At 35.9% G+C, this 14,903-nt stretch overlaps 1 protein-coding gene across 1 annotated transcript in view; it reads right to left on the reverse strand.

Moving 5' to 3' along the window:
- KNDC1 (kinase non-catalytic C-lobe domain containing 1) overlaps positions 1 to 14,903 on the reverse strand; it is a 64,467-nt gene that overhangs the window by 17,167 nt on the left and 32,397 nt on the right. Inside the window, exons 7-17 of the mRNA XM_067299535.1 lie at positions 12,937 to 13,051; positions 10,242 to 10,313; positions 10,079 to 10,140; positions 7,690 to 7,848; positions 7,258 to 7,335; positions 6,031 to 6,124; positions 5,708 to 5,870; positions 4,773 to 5,620; positions 4,504 to 4,648; positions 2,820 to 2,911; positions 779 to 1,182 (exon numbers count right to left, since the gene is read on the reverse strand). Of these exons, the coding sequence (XP_067155636.1) occupies positions 779 to 1,182; positions 2,820 to 2,911; positions 4,504 to 4,648; positions 4,773 to 5,620; positions 5,708 to 5,870; positions 6,031 to 6,124; positions 7,258 to 7,335; positions 7,690 to 7,848; positions 10,079 to 10,140; positions 10,242 to 10,313; positions 12,937 to 13,051 (2,232 nt within the window). The remainder of the gene's footprint in view (positions 1 to 778; positions 1,183 to 2,819; positions 2,912 to 4,503; positions 4,649 to 4,772; positions 5,621 to 5,707; positions 5,871 to 6,030; positions 6,125 to 7,257; positions 7,336 to 7,689; positions 7,849 to 10,078; positions 10,141 to 10,241; positions 10,314 to 12,936; positions 13,052 to 14,903) is intronic.

Raw genomic sequence — 14,903 nt, forward strand, 5'->3', positions numbered from 1 at the left:
TTTCAGGTATCCCTACACTAATAGGTATTCCAATACTAACCCATTGACTTCAATTTTACTTTTTCCTTCCATGAACCAGCTCCAACTATATAGGTTTCTACAGTTTCATATATATCCTTACCGCTGCTTTGGTCTTAACATATTTACGAACTGAAGCTTGTTAGAGATAGCTGCGCAAATGTAAAAATTAAGTAAATGTGATCAATGTGGTCTTTGAGGGCATGGAAGATCTTGCTAATCTAAAATAAACTCCTCCCACTCCATCCCCCAAACTCTTTAAAAGCACAAGGCCACCCTCTTCATGACGATTAGCGGTCTCCAAGAGAAGATCTGAGAGCTAACGGCCATTTTGCTGACAAGGGTGAGAACCTTCAGGGAATTCACGGTGACCAAGGAAAAGGGCTCAGAGCATATGGAGGGCAGAACCTTTCGAGAGCCGAGGCTATACACCAGTCATAGCCAGTCTCAGCTCTTTTCCATATAACCACCATCACAGCTTTGGTGCATGCTGCAGGTGGTGCTTTTCCACTCAGCCTTGGGAAGAAAAGATGGGTTGTAGTTCAGTGATATCAATTTTATATCAGTGTCCTTCATTCCAGAATACTATCCCTACCCTGCTTTATCCCTAAGACACAACAAATTTCACTAGCAAAGCATTTTAGAGTCAGTATTTAACAGAAGAAAGGGGGGTTCAACTGACTATAACACAACAGATATTATCATACTTTTAACTAGAAAGTAAAGAGGTATCTTAATGATTTTAAGTCAATATACTCACCACTTTCTTAGCATCTATATTTTGTGACTCACTTGATTTCTGCTTTCCAAGGTTTTTCACGTAACTATGAACTTCGGAACCAAAACAGTCAGCTCCATAAAATGCACTGCTCCAGCCAGGATTACAGCTGTGAAAGTCAGGTAGGTTGGGAGACGCAAGGTAGCTGTTTTCAGCTGTCTTAATCATGCTCTCTTCCCCTGGCTCCATATTTTCTTCTGCAAAGTCTGTACCAACACAACAGTCATTGCTTTGTAAACACTGTCCCTCCTTTTCTATAAGAACAGTATTCTGCAGCCTGAATTCTTTTTCACAGTTATCTGAAGGTAACTCATCCAAGTCCTTTTCAGCTAGTGATGTATTTATCATAGGCTCAGCCTTCATGTCAAAGGTTGCTTCCACTTCTCCTAAAGAGGGTGAGGGGTGGAATGAAAGGAATAATGGTCACATATTTTGATGTATGCTTTGTTAAACTTAAATGCACACATACTAAATACAATTGTGAGACTGCCCTCTAACAGTGTTATTATAGGTGTGCTAGTCCACTTTAAAATGTCAATTGCTATGACAACAATATCTTTCATGTTCCCTTTATGCTTATTTTGGCTCTGTGCTTTCTTTTTCTCAGCTATACCTTGTAAAATGGTAAAGGTTAAAGAAACTGAAAAACTATTAACTTTTGGTCAATAAGTTTTTGAAAAATACAAAATATGTTCTGAATATGTACAAAAAGCATTTAAATAAAGCATAGTACAGAAGTTTCAAAACAAAATTAGATATGTCAAACCTGTACACACATCATTAAAAAACTTAGCTCTTTAGATTTTTTCATCCACAGATCTTGAAATTCTTTACTTCATATATAGAGAGCAAGAGTATTTGATACAGGCAAAGGACACACAGATGTTACTGTTGAACTTTCTACTCCTACAGGACCAATTCCCTTGAGCTATGATGGGACTTCTCTGAAGTTATAACAGCTACTAACAATCTTAAGGGACTGAGGTGACAGTCAAAGGTTGGCATGATGCAGACAGGAGCCACCTGCCAGAAGTCTCCCTTTTCACTTGAGCAATCCTCCAGGGCTTAGATATGCCAGCCTTGGAGTTAAATGGACCTGAGTTACCGGTGCAAAGAAGTCACATACCCCGTGGGAAGGCCTGGTGCTACATTTGTAATCATTCTGAGCCGAAAAAAAACCCTGTAACATAGCATGACAGCAGCCAAGTGCAAGCTCACAAATTTAAGTTTTGCCATAACACCCAGTCCAACTTTACTCAAAACAGAGAAGTAACCTAGTTTAAAACCAGACGGATTTATATTTGCTTTATGTATGAATGCATGAAAATGTGCAAGAAAGGAGATTCAGGACTACAGAAACAAGTGAAATTTCTGTAACTTTAGACTATGAAACAGTTTGTACAAGCTCTGTACAAGTCCCTTTCCCAGAATCTGTAAATAATTTAATTGACAATCCCTATTTTATTTTAATACATTTTTTTATTTTACTGTCTAGCTTTGCTTAAATTCTGGTAAGTGAACAAAGAAGGGCCAGGTATGATAAATGTTAAAGAGTCACCTCTCAGTCTATCCTCACCTGCTTCAGTAATGCCTAAGGAGTCAAACATTTTCTAAAGCTCTCCTTTCTCTAGCTAAGCTTGCTATGCTGTATGGAGCTGATTCAGTAAGGCTGATGCCTTCCCCCCTCTCTCCATTAAAGCATAACACTAAAACATCTACTGGGTGAACACAAGAAAAAAAAAACACATGTAGCAATTAGGATTTCATGAGTTTTTCAACAGTCACATGATGCTTTAGTAAATGAAGCAGGCATCCCACCCGCTCAATGACATTTGGTCAGATGTAAGCTTCAAATAAAAGACAACAATTCTGCAAGGCATTGACAATGTTCAGATACTCTGTCATAAGCTCTAAGGTGAATGTTTTCCTGAAGGCACACTGCAAGTGTCAGTCTCTCCAAACTTGAGTCACTGGTGGATTCTCAGCACACACAAAGATCTAGAAACACAAAGTCCCTTCTCACCCTCCATCTGATTGCTGTTTGCCAAAAAGCTGTCAGATTGCTTCAGCTCTTGGAATGCGCTGCCACGTTTTGAATCATCTGCCTCAGTTATGCTGAAAATACAAGAGGATGGGGAAAAATTCATGTTTCATATCCTTAAATATTTACATCAGGGTAAAATGAGACCTTACAAATAATGCTACCATGTACATGAAGGACTTCATTGCATTTATCTAACCCCTGAAGTTTGTATGCACAATTTCAGTTGTTATTTTACAAGAAAAATGTTCAAATTCTTATGGACATTAAGGCACACTGAGTTAGGTGCAGAGATTTTCCTTTACAGCATTTAGCAAAATTTCAGCAAAAATATCAGAACACATATAAACAGAAGGCATAACTCCAGGCATAACTTAGACCACAAACTATTGCAATGGGTTTTTCGTTCAGGATTCAGTCTCTGGATAACAGTCTGACTCTAAGTTGTCCCTAATAAGAATAATGATTGTTTTGAGTTAAAGAACATAACAATTAAGAATTGCTGTATTCTTCAGATGCATGGGAAAACAGTATCTCAGTGATATTCTGAGGCAGTTCTCCCACTTTCAAAGATTTTACATCCTAAGAAAAGTTCATATAGATCATGACCTCTTCAGATGTCTCAGTAATTCAGCTGCAATAGCTCAACCTGCTCCTGCCAAAACATTCAGCTCTGGGAATTAAGAACCTAACCTCTCACCAGTTTTCAATGGTTCCTTAAAACTCCCAACCCTGGTGTGTAATGGGCCAGCATGTGAGGGCCTTGTATCTGGAGGTCATACTCCCTTCCCCCTGAAACATGCTGCTCATATGAAATGCCTTTAATACCAAAGTTCTCCTAGACTGCATCTACCAAGCTGCTTCATCAAAACTTCCAGCCTATAGTTCAGGACCACAACAGACAAAGAAAACGTACATAATTTCTGCATATACATTCACTACTGCTTACAATAGTTTTCGGTAAGATGTTTTTAGAAGTATGCTACATTTGGAGGCTGCAACAAAACAAGTACAGTCTTTATTGGTTTTCAAGGTAAATATGTCACTGAAAATGAAATAGTAAAAATGTGAATTTAATTAAGATGGTGTTTTCTCACTTAACAGGCTACCTACAAAAGGTCGTGAGGAGGAACATTAGGTCAAACTAAGGTAGTTTGACACTTCTAGCAAAGCTGAATTAATTTTCTTAGGTGTCATTAGAATGCATCAAGGCAACTTTACTTTTAACTTAAGGAGAATTTGAGCCAATGCATAAAAAAACAGGAACTCAAACAGAATAAGCAAGTTGAACAGTAAGAACAATATATTTCAGTTCTGATTAAATGGCCTCTTTCTAACATGAGCGTGAAGCTCTCTGTCAATGGTTACAAACAATATTTGATCAGAATTAGATCTCCATTATTAACCTAGCCTAGGGCAGAGTTACAGACAAACTTTACACAAAATATTTCCTGCTAATTCATTAAGCACTGTTTGCTATGGGGAAAGCCAAGAAGTATCTGATAGATTGGGAAATTAATAGTTGACAAGAAGCAAGTAAAGATACCTGAAGAGAAGCAGCATATCCTTTCCTGCTGCTAGTAATAGGCAAGCTCTTAAAATTTTGGAAACAGGGAAAAAAGCATCAAGCCAAACTGAAGAAGGAAAAATCTGAAAAAACACCTACCATAAATGTGAAGTTCTTTCTCCATTTACAACCTGGTAGAGATTCTCCAGTAATTTTTCATCCCAGTAAAGGTCACAAAACTTCTCACAAATTGTATCAGAGAACATACCAAACTTAATTTCCTTTAAGGTTAAAATAAAGTTACCTTATTAAAAAAAAAAAAAGAAAGAAAAAAGAGCGAGTGATAGAAAGAGAAACACAGAGAGAACACATTACTAATAACAATCTTTTATATCAATGATATAATATATATAAGAAGACATACATACCCATATCAATAACTTCAACTCCACTCTCAAGATAGCCATCAAATGCAAACTCCTCTTGTATAAGATGAACCACTTTCTGTAATAAAGTGTCACTTGTTCTGTTCTGCTGAGACAAGGCTTCTACATCAAGGAGATAGGAAGTGTTTTGACTCACTGAGGTACATGGTGCATGTCCTTGCTCAGTGAAAATACTATCTAAACTGGTAGCACACTCAGGATCTTGGCAGTTGGTTTTATTAATTTGGTTATTTTTTTCAAACTTGTTCTGTGTATTAGTGATCTCAGGGTTTTGCGCTTTGCAAAGGGAGGCATCGTCTTCTGTTTGTGTGCTCATTTTATAACTTGCAATAGTACTCGAAAGTAGCACTGGCAAACTATGACAGCAGTCATAAGCAATTCTTGAACGAAGAGGTTTATTTGGTATTTGCTCTGATACAGCTAAATGTACTGGTACAAATGTTAAAACTCTTTTCTCTGTGTCCTGTTTGAGAATGATGTTATTTATATGAAGAGTATTAGAAGATGCAGGAAAAGCCAAGGAGCTTGAAGAAACTTCAGGTAAAATGTTCTTTTCTTGTAAAAGATGTGAGGAATCAGACTGTGATGGTAATGTAACTGTAGAAATAACCACATTGCCAGACTTTTGCTCTTCTGAAGATATCTGGGATGAGTAGCCTGGCATCTGTAAATCACATTCAGGTATTTTAGGCGCAGTTTCAACAACAGCTGGGTTCTCGGTACCATGACTGTTTGTGTCTCCTACATATAATACTGATTCGTTGTGGTCCATGTGTTTTTCTTCTTTTATCTCTTTCTTGCATTGCACAGAAGTTGGTTTGTGAACCTCTCTGAAAAGGAGTAAAGTATTTTTTGAGGACAAACTCAGTAGATTTAACAATGAATTTTTAACTTATTTTGCATTAGGATATACTAACTTTATTATATTTGCATTTTGTTGCAGAATAATAGGCTTAAAGTGAGTGGCAGGAGAGGTGAATGCAGCAGGTAATGTAGCCTTCTCACAATTTAGAGAAATCTGGCATGGTACTGGTCCTTTGACTGCTATAAGTTTACTTTCACTAGTAATAGGCACAAATCCTGAAAAGAGAAACAGAATTAGATGAAAGATGAACAATATGTAAAATATAAAGGCAATGTAGAAAGAAAAAAACCTGCGTACCTGACCAAGAAAATCTCACATAGAGAATTGATCTAGAGAATATTGAAACAAAGGAAATCTCAGAGTCTGACTGCTTACCTAGACTTGACTCTGAAGGGTCCATTTCATGTCTTTCATTTTTAAGTTCAAAAGGAACATGATCTTGAGAAGAGATTACTTCTTCCTTGGAAGCCTAGCAATAAAAATTGAAGTCCAACCTTAGTCTATCTTTTTTTTTTTTTTTTTTAAACTCTACTCAGCACGTTACTTCAAAAGACTATAAACCTAGAATATTAAGATTTTGAACTTCTGTAATCTGCAAAGTAACAATCTAGTCACACCTAGGTGGAGAATTAAAATAATTGATACACAAAACTCTAAGGACTGGTAGAACTGTTTGTAAATCTTGATAATCCACTGCATAATTTTCATAATCATAATTTGAGGCAATTCATAGTGTTGAACAAAGTCAATTCCCCAGATTGACTGAACACAGTGTTGTGTGTCCTATACACAGATATGAAACAAACAGAACACAGCAACTATACATTAATGCTTTCCATTCTCTGTTTAGAGGGATGTAAGTGAAGGAGAGGTCATGAAACTAAGTCACTGGCTCGCCTTATTTCTGGGCTCGCATCCATGCAGATTGTGAAGTTCAGGTGTCACAACTTAGGGAGTGACCACTCCAACAGAGAGAGAGAGATATTCTGCTGCCTCTCAGGAACTACAAATATTTTTCTTCATAAAAATTCACTAGCCCACTGTAACAGCTACATCAAAAGTGTGACAAAATTGTTTTATTTTAATTAACTTTAGATTATTACATTAAAGGCTTTTGCATCCTTGCCCTAATTCCTGACCAAGTAACGCTTGCCAAGTGCAACCACATCATTTCAAGACTTACCGACTTTCAGGCTCTTTTATATACACAGAGAGAACTTAAATATAGACGCTAAAATACATATCTAAGAGCAGACATTAAAAAAATCAGACTTCTAAAATCAGAATATCATTTTCACATCTCCTTTATATTACTGCAAGGAATTAAAAATAAATACTTGTATATGTCACTATATAATTATACATATTATATATTATGCATATATATACACACATACATATAATTCTTAGTATTATATAAATACTTTACTGTTAATAATGTTCTCATAAGAGCAATACTTAAAGACTACTTAAAAGTTTTGAAAAAATTAGGAGAACAAACAATTATACTTGCAAGGATCAAAAATCTTACTAGAACATATTTTACAAAAATAAGTGGAAAAAAAGGCAGTGAATTAAGAAGAAAAGAGGGGGCACGCTTACCTTAAAGACAGATTTACTCAACAATGCCAGAATTTTTTTGCTGTTTATACCTCGATCAAGTAAATAACAACTGCATGTCTAAAAACATAAAAATCATAATTTTCAATTAGTAAACAAGTTTTCAGTCAAGGGAGCTATTCCTGGAGAAGGACAAAGTCACGATAAATAGTCAATTAAAATTAATCTAAGTTTAGGAAGTCTTATGAACTTATTCCAAGTACCTTATTGATAATTTCAATATAAATTAAAAACACACCCCTCCATTTCCCTAGAGGAGTAACATTAAAAACAAAACAAAAAAAAGATTGGTTATCATTTAATTCGATAGTAGGCTATTATCAAAAATAAATTAATATTTTGATTTTCAAATCACTAAAATAAGGCTCTGGCCACAACTAACAATTTCACATAAAATTGTTTAAATATAGTAACCTTAATTGCATCAGCTAGAGAAGGTCTTTCTTCGGGATTTTTTTTTGCCATATCCAGAAGAAGGCTTTTTAACTTTCTTGGCAATGCTAGTTTGTGATCAGGTGGAAAGCTGTATTTTGCTGCCATCCACAGAACTGCAGCGACACCATAAATGCAGACCTGTTAGTATAACATAGGAGAGAGGAAAGATGTAAAGAGACCAGAACAATTTCCTCAAATCCCCCGTAGTCATCCAAAAATGCCTCCCTCACCCCCAAAATAAAGAAAATGCACTGGAGCTTCCAAAGAACAGACCACAGTCAGCTTTTGAAGATGCTGATGAAAATCCCAGCCCATTTCAAAAACTAGCAGTTATGCATGCAGTGCCCATAATAGTAGCTAACATTCTACTGTTGGAACGACAGACATAATTTGTCTTATCCTTTGTCTAGGAGAATTATTTAAAAAAAAAAGTCTTTTGTGTTATATTTTGATGAACCCCTTTCATATAAAAATTTAGATTACTGAAAGCTTTAGGGTTCTACCACAAAATCTGACCAGCAGCAATTTACTTAAAAAAAAGCCATGACAATTCAGCAAGTAAATGGCACAAAGTAATTACAAGCTGGTCAGCACAAGTCGTATTTTACAGAGAAGATTACACCTATCAGAAGAACTAGCTACTATGTATTTATTTCAGGAATTGTACTGCTGGCAGCTAGACTGGTTGAAGTTGCCATGATGGGAGACCTTGGAAAAGTACTTGATCTTCACAAGCGGTCGTATTTTATTTGAAGAATTACTATTTTCGGACAGAGACTCATTCAGACTATTTAACGCTTAGCATAGTTTAGAAATGCAGCTCTGCCATACTAGAGCAGCACGCTTGCTCACATTGCCTCTGGAGGGCATTGAAAAGGCTCAGGGAACAGCAACCTAAGCTCAGTACTAAATGATGTGGTTGGACAATACAGAGTTTTCTAGCACTCTTTTGAGCCATGTAAACAACACTGAACAATAAGCAAGTTCACTGTAAAGAAAACAACCTGTGAACCATGTGAACTGCTGAACAAAAGTTATTCACAGTACAAAAAGTGTGAAAGAAGAGAAAGTAACTGCAGCAGGTTATCTTCCTCTTAGGTTCAGAGCTCCAAGAGGTTAACAAGATTACAAGTTTAACTTTTTTTCTTCTTTTAAAGGAAAAATTACCATCCAACCCAGCACATGCTCTGAAAAAGTTCCTTTTACTAATGAGTAGCATAGTTACTGTGGCTGGCACTACACAAGCCTTGATATCCATACCACAATTCCAGCTGTTAATGTTCATAACAACCAAAAAGTTATACAAATATCAGGAAAAAGCCAAAAACTGAAGCGAACTTAGTCAGAATTCTACATATAACGTTGGAGAAAAACAATAAAAAAAATTATTTGGATTTTCTAGAGATAAAGCATAAATCACAAAGGCTTCAGGATTATTAATTTCCACTGTCTGCTGAAGCTGCTTTATTATATTTCAGAGTTAGTTTAAGCTTCAAGATAGCTTTTGAAGCTTTCGAAAAACCTGCATGTTGGATCAAAGCAATTTAATTTAAGAAGAAGGAATGACTTTAAAAAAGAGAAACATATAAAAATTTTCTAGTTACAAGTAATTTTACAGAAAGACAAAATCAGGATTTGAAGATTTTTAAAGCAGTTTTTCTTCTGATTCACAGCTACTATTTTGTATTTGTAAAGGGACTCACAGGGCAGGAGATAAATATTAGCTCACTCCTCTCTTTTCATATTACAAAATAGAAAGATACTGTAAATTCAAATTTTACTAACTCTTAAGATTACTACAGTACAGTTTGCAATTGAGATGCAATTGCAATGGAAACAAATACTCACTTGCTGATTTGTTAATATTTTTATCATGTTTGGTCTGAGAGCTCCATGGCACTTATTTCTATAGGAAAATGTTCTTGGGGATACTACTAAAGTTATGCTGACAAACTCATAATGTTTCCATAGGAAAATTATGCCAGTATGCCAACAGTTTTATATTTATCCAATATTCCATAGCAGATTAATGTTTGGGGTCTTTAACCTGAACAGTTCAAAACAGTCGTCCCTCTAGAATATGAAATATGACTTCAAGTGCTAAAAAGCAGAAAGCAATTAAACCTTATGGAAAACTATCAAAGAACAGATTTTGGCAGTTACTCCAATAATTCGGGAGAGGAAAGGCAAATGGTTTTTAAGAAGCAACTGATTTTATGGGAGACTAACACATTCCAAACCACAGATTAATGAGAAATAGCATTATTATCAAAATGTTAGAATGTTTTTGCTTTCTCCTTTAAGGAGCAGAGGGGTATAACTGTCCACTGATAAAATGAATAGCAACCCACATAACCTACCACATTACCTTCTCGGTAACTATATCCTCCTCTTCAATTTCAGGAGCTAAATAAAATACATCACAAGCTTCTGAAAGAGAAAAGAAAACAGAAACAGAAGATAAGATATTTTCTTTCTTCTCTTCTCCTTAAAAAAGAAATAAAAGCAGACTGCTCAATGTATCAGTTTACCTTCAGCTTTTGGAGCAGCGAAGAGGATACTTCCATGGCAGTCAATCTGTACAGAGTCCAAACATAAGAACACTGCAAAACAAGTCACAAGAGACAAGTTGTAATAAATATCTATCCCTGTAACTGTTTAACACCAATCAAAGAAATGAAATAATTTGAAAAATAATTTGCAACATCAGCTATCACCCTAGGCTATGATAAATGAAGCTTTAAATAACACTAGTGCTGGAACAGAAGCCACCCAATATAACAGATAGCAGATGAGAAATCACCCTAAGCTGCAATTACAGACAGGCAATTCCTTCAAGAAAAAAGACAAGAAAGTAAAACAAAATGGGAACAAGATAAATAAAAGGACTTAGAATGCTGGCAGCTTATTCTCTTTATATCTAGCATTGAAGAGGAAGGCCAAGAAAGGAACAAATGAAAGAAATGCTTCGGCTAGATGTGCTCCAGTCTCCTTACAGCCTTCAAATCACAGCCTAATTTAACATACTTTAACATAATAAGCCATATGGTCAGTGGTGTAGTCCTGCCTTTGCAGCTACCATCAAATAAGCCCTTTTTCTATGAAAAACAGGGTGCTAGGACAATAAAATTAAAATTAAATACTAAAAAACAAGTCTGAAGAGGTCTAGGAGTAAAAAAGATATAAAAAAGGAAATCATCCTTTTGTAGTTATCTGTACAAAACATCTAAAACCATATAACTTCATTAAAATGTGTTTGACCTCAATTTTGGCCTCAATATGCTTAATGTAAATACAGGTTTGCCTACTACCTTCAACAGTATTTAAGCCTGACCTGAACTACTTGTCTGGAAAAGGGAAGCTTTCCTGAAATGGAACCGTTACTAGTTATTTCTACAAGGGAGGCTCCATAAGAACTCTTCACGCTCACTGTTATTATATCTCAATAGTTAAAGCCTCTGGCCATGACTTTGCAATCCAGCTCATGCAAACCAGGCCTGATCTCCTCCACGGGCCGTATAGCATGAGAATTCTCACCCAGGTCCTCTAAAGTGCCTGTAAGCAACATAGAGAGTAAATGGAAAGGAAATAAGAAAAGACTCAATGGAGGGTGCAAACACCTTTTGTAGCATGATCATTTTCAAAAATATATGAAGATGCTAACTTCAGGATATGTTTTCTTATGCAGATAATTTCTCAGAAGCATAATGAAAGAATGCACTCAAGGGAGGATTTGGAGGAAAAGGCTGTCTAGCAGAATAAATAAATAAGAACTAGTCCAGCCTGTTCCACATTTCATCTATTTAGCCATCATTCATCAGCTACCAGTCTTACCCTACCAGCATTGAAACAAAGGATATTTTAACATATTGTTTACACCATATCAGCATCACCTTTAATAAGTTAGTATTTTAAAAGGGAATGCTGAACTTTCTTGCTCTCTCTTTTTTTTCCCCCCCCACTGAAATAGCAACACAACCGTAAGTCACTCCAGGATGCGCAGTCACTCTCTCCGAACAGGCAGAGATTCCTCTGGCAGAAACGTTCCAAATCTGAAAACAATATTCAACTTCAAAGTAGCTTTATTCTTTAAATAGGGAGTTTTAAGTCAGGTGCCTTCCATTTAGTGGTTAGTATCACTATGTTCACTTTCATAGGCTATGTAAGGTTCAGATCATAAGTTGGTTTTTAGTATTTTGAAGACTTATGCGTTCTGGGTACATGTAAGTACGGTAACAGAGGCTTATTAAACTTTTTAAATTAGAATCTGGACCATTATGTGCAGCAATTTGAAGCCTTCAGAAACATTAGGAACATGCATTATGGGGTTGAAATAATCCTTCTGTTGCAAGGCAGATATCAGGTACTCAGTTTTGAGGGTAAGGTTGTTTAAAGTGCTCAGAAATCTCCTTTTATAGTCAACTTCCCTGTAACTTTTTTATACCATAAAAGACAAAATGGTTGAAACTGAAAACAGAAGACATGCAATATGCTTTCTGTACTTTACTATCCATTTGTTTATATTTAGTTCCAGACTTCAAACTAATCCCTATCCAAATCGTCAAAAGCTGGCTTCTTAAAGCAAGAAAAAGTAAAGGCAGGGCATCTCTGCTCTTATTTGCTACAGATTTCTAGTTAGTATAAGCTAGACCAAGCATTCAAAATGTCTACTGAAATTTAGGACCGTCTTCCCCCATGTTACGTACAACATATTGCAGTTCTGTCCAAGATCTACTCCCCTTTCCTCTCTCAGAAGCCGACTTCTGAAAACCCTCCTATAAATTCAAGCAAAGGAATGGACAAAGAGTAGAGGAAAGTCATGGCAAGATCCTGGCACTTGAAATTGGCAAAGGCCCGGCTTGTCAAAAACATGTTGGGTGCCACAAACAAATCCAGGCAAGAGAGAGCAAAGAGGAAGTTTTAAGATGACATAGATATGAAACATATATATTCCTTCCCCTACACAGTCCTCCCTTCCCCCCCAAAAGTCATAACCACACAGAATAAAGAGGAAAAATAAGACATTTTTACAATGCTATACATGGATGAAAACTCCAAATGCAGTAACAAATCAAAGTCACAGTTTGAAGTGTGAAATTAGAAATATTGCCTATTATTTTTTGTATACAAAAAATAGAAGAGTGATATTTTGCATCAACGGCCTAAACAGAACATTAAAACAGTGGTCATAAATAAAAAAATATTTAGAAATAATTAAGCCTTTACCTGGATAATCTATGCAAGTCTGCAGAGTACATAAACATTCATGACATAATGCCCACAGTTCATAGTCTTTCAGAGGTTTACCATACCAGGACAAAAGGAGTTTTAGAGATATCCACTGCAAAAAAGAGTGAGCATGGAGAGAGTTATTAGAAATTATTGCAGAACAAAAATGTTTACTGATGCAATGAAAAATCAAATCCTAACATACCACATGTGTACCTTAAAAGCATTAAGAAAAGGTATTTATTGTGGTTGCTGGTAGTAAACTAATAATGCTTCTTACCGAAAAAGCATTCCCCAGTTAACTGTAGAGATGAATAAATCTCTCAGTTGCATAACAAAAGCGTAATTCAAATTAGATTTCACAAAGAACTGAAGTGCTTCAGGCAAAGTGAGCTGTTTGGAAGTTCTCTCTCGTTATATTAGGAAAAGATTCTTTCATAACGTCAAAGACGACCTATAACTGAAGGGACACCATCTGGGCTAAAGATGTAAAAATCCAAATGAAAAACAACCAAAAATTCAAATCCTGATTTACCCTAACAGTTGCATTACAAGTCTTACCTTAAAGATTTCATCAACATTTCTTGTTCTTCTGTGAAATAACGTTAACAATATTGACAGAATTAATGACAGGTTTATTTTGAAGTTGAAGCACATTATTTTGTTTTTAATCACTGGCTGTTCAGTTTGCAAAAACAGTACTTTCTTTTTGGTTATAAATTTAGCTTTTATACCTGGCCTATACCTTAGCGTGACAAAGATACTGCTCGAATGCAATAGGACATTTATTTACTGTTCTTCAGAGAATGAATACTTTATATTTTGTGCACGTTTTTATATAAGAACTTGACATTGATAGTGCTGCACAGACATCATCTTCCAGATCAAGCTGTGCTAATAGAAGAAATTATCCCTATTGGTGGTCTTTATTACCCACCAGCTGGACATTACCCTTTTCAGCCATCAACCAAAGGAGCAGTAAAAAACAATTCACTGCAGGCAGATCCCTCTGGGTTAGTGCAGACCATCAAACTATTGAAAACAGCACGGTACATTCTCTGTTGTGCAGGCAGCCTCAAAGGTATTGAACTATCTCTAAATAGCAACTTTAAGCCATGTTGGAGAAAAGAACTACCAACCTCAATTCGGGATTAACTTAATTGGAAAAAAAAACCCAACCCAAAACACTAGAACACAGGAAACAAAACCAAAAATACAAACCTCAAAAAATATTTGTTATTATAAACACCTCTAAATCCCCAAATCTAAACAGCCTAGGGGTCTGATCTAACTTGCAGTCTGGTTACACAGAATGGTAGTACTATGCTACATTTGACAAAGTCAGTCTCCGAACTGTCATTTGCTGCAGTCGATTTTTCATGATCCTGGCTACGGATCACTCCTCAGTGAGGCACCATTTGGATTTTATAATACAACATATAATGCATAGGTTACTGCATTACCTTTAATCAAGATCAACAAACAACTTCCCTGCAATCTATGGGGGAGAAAAAGAGAACCACATTAATTTCTGTAGCTTTGTTGATCATTTAATATTTACCATAATACAGCTGTCAAAGAAGGTAAATACTTTGGCCTCATACTGTTTAAATATCCCTTAAAGGTGAGCCAGATAAGCCATTAACTTTTAATAAGATGTGCCATCAAACACTGCTTTTAATTTACTTAAAATGTTACATTACCTCTCTACCTTCAACACATTAAAAAAAGAATTGGATGCTTGTATTATCACACACTTGGCATCACTTCGTAAAAAGTAGTAATTTTAGTACAGAGATATGAATACAGGCAATCGGGTTAAATTTCATTCTCAAATTTTGCCATCATCAGCAACCCTGAGTGCAAAATTCTTTTGCAAATGTTTTCCTTGGCTGCATCTAGAAAAATAACCTCTAACTGTCTGGGAAGACACCAGCTGCACAGCAGGGAGGCAGAGACCAGCT

Source organism: Apteryx mantelli, chromosome 7 (assembly GCF_036417845.1).
Source record: "Apteryx mantelli isolate bAptMan1 chromosome 7, bAptMan1.hap1, whole genome shotgun sequence".
Lineage (NCBI taxonomy): Eukaryota > Metazoa > Chordata > Aves > Apterygiformes > Apterygidae > Apteryx > Apteryx mantelli.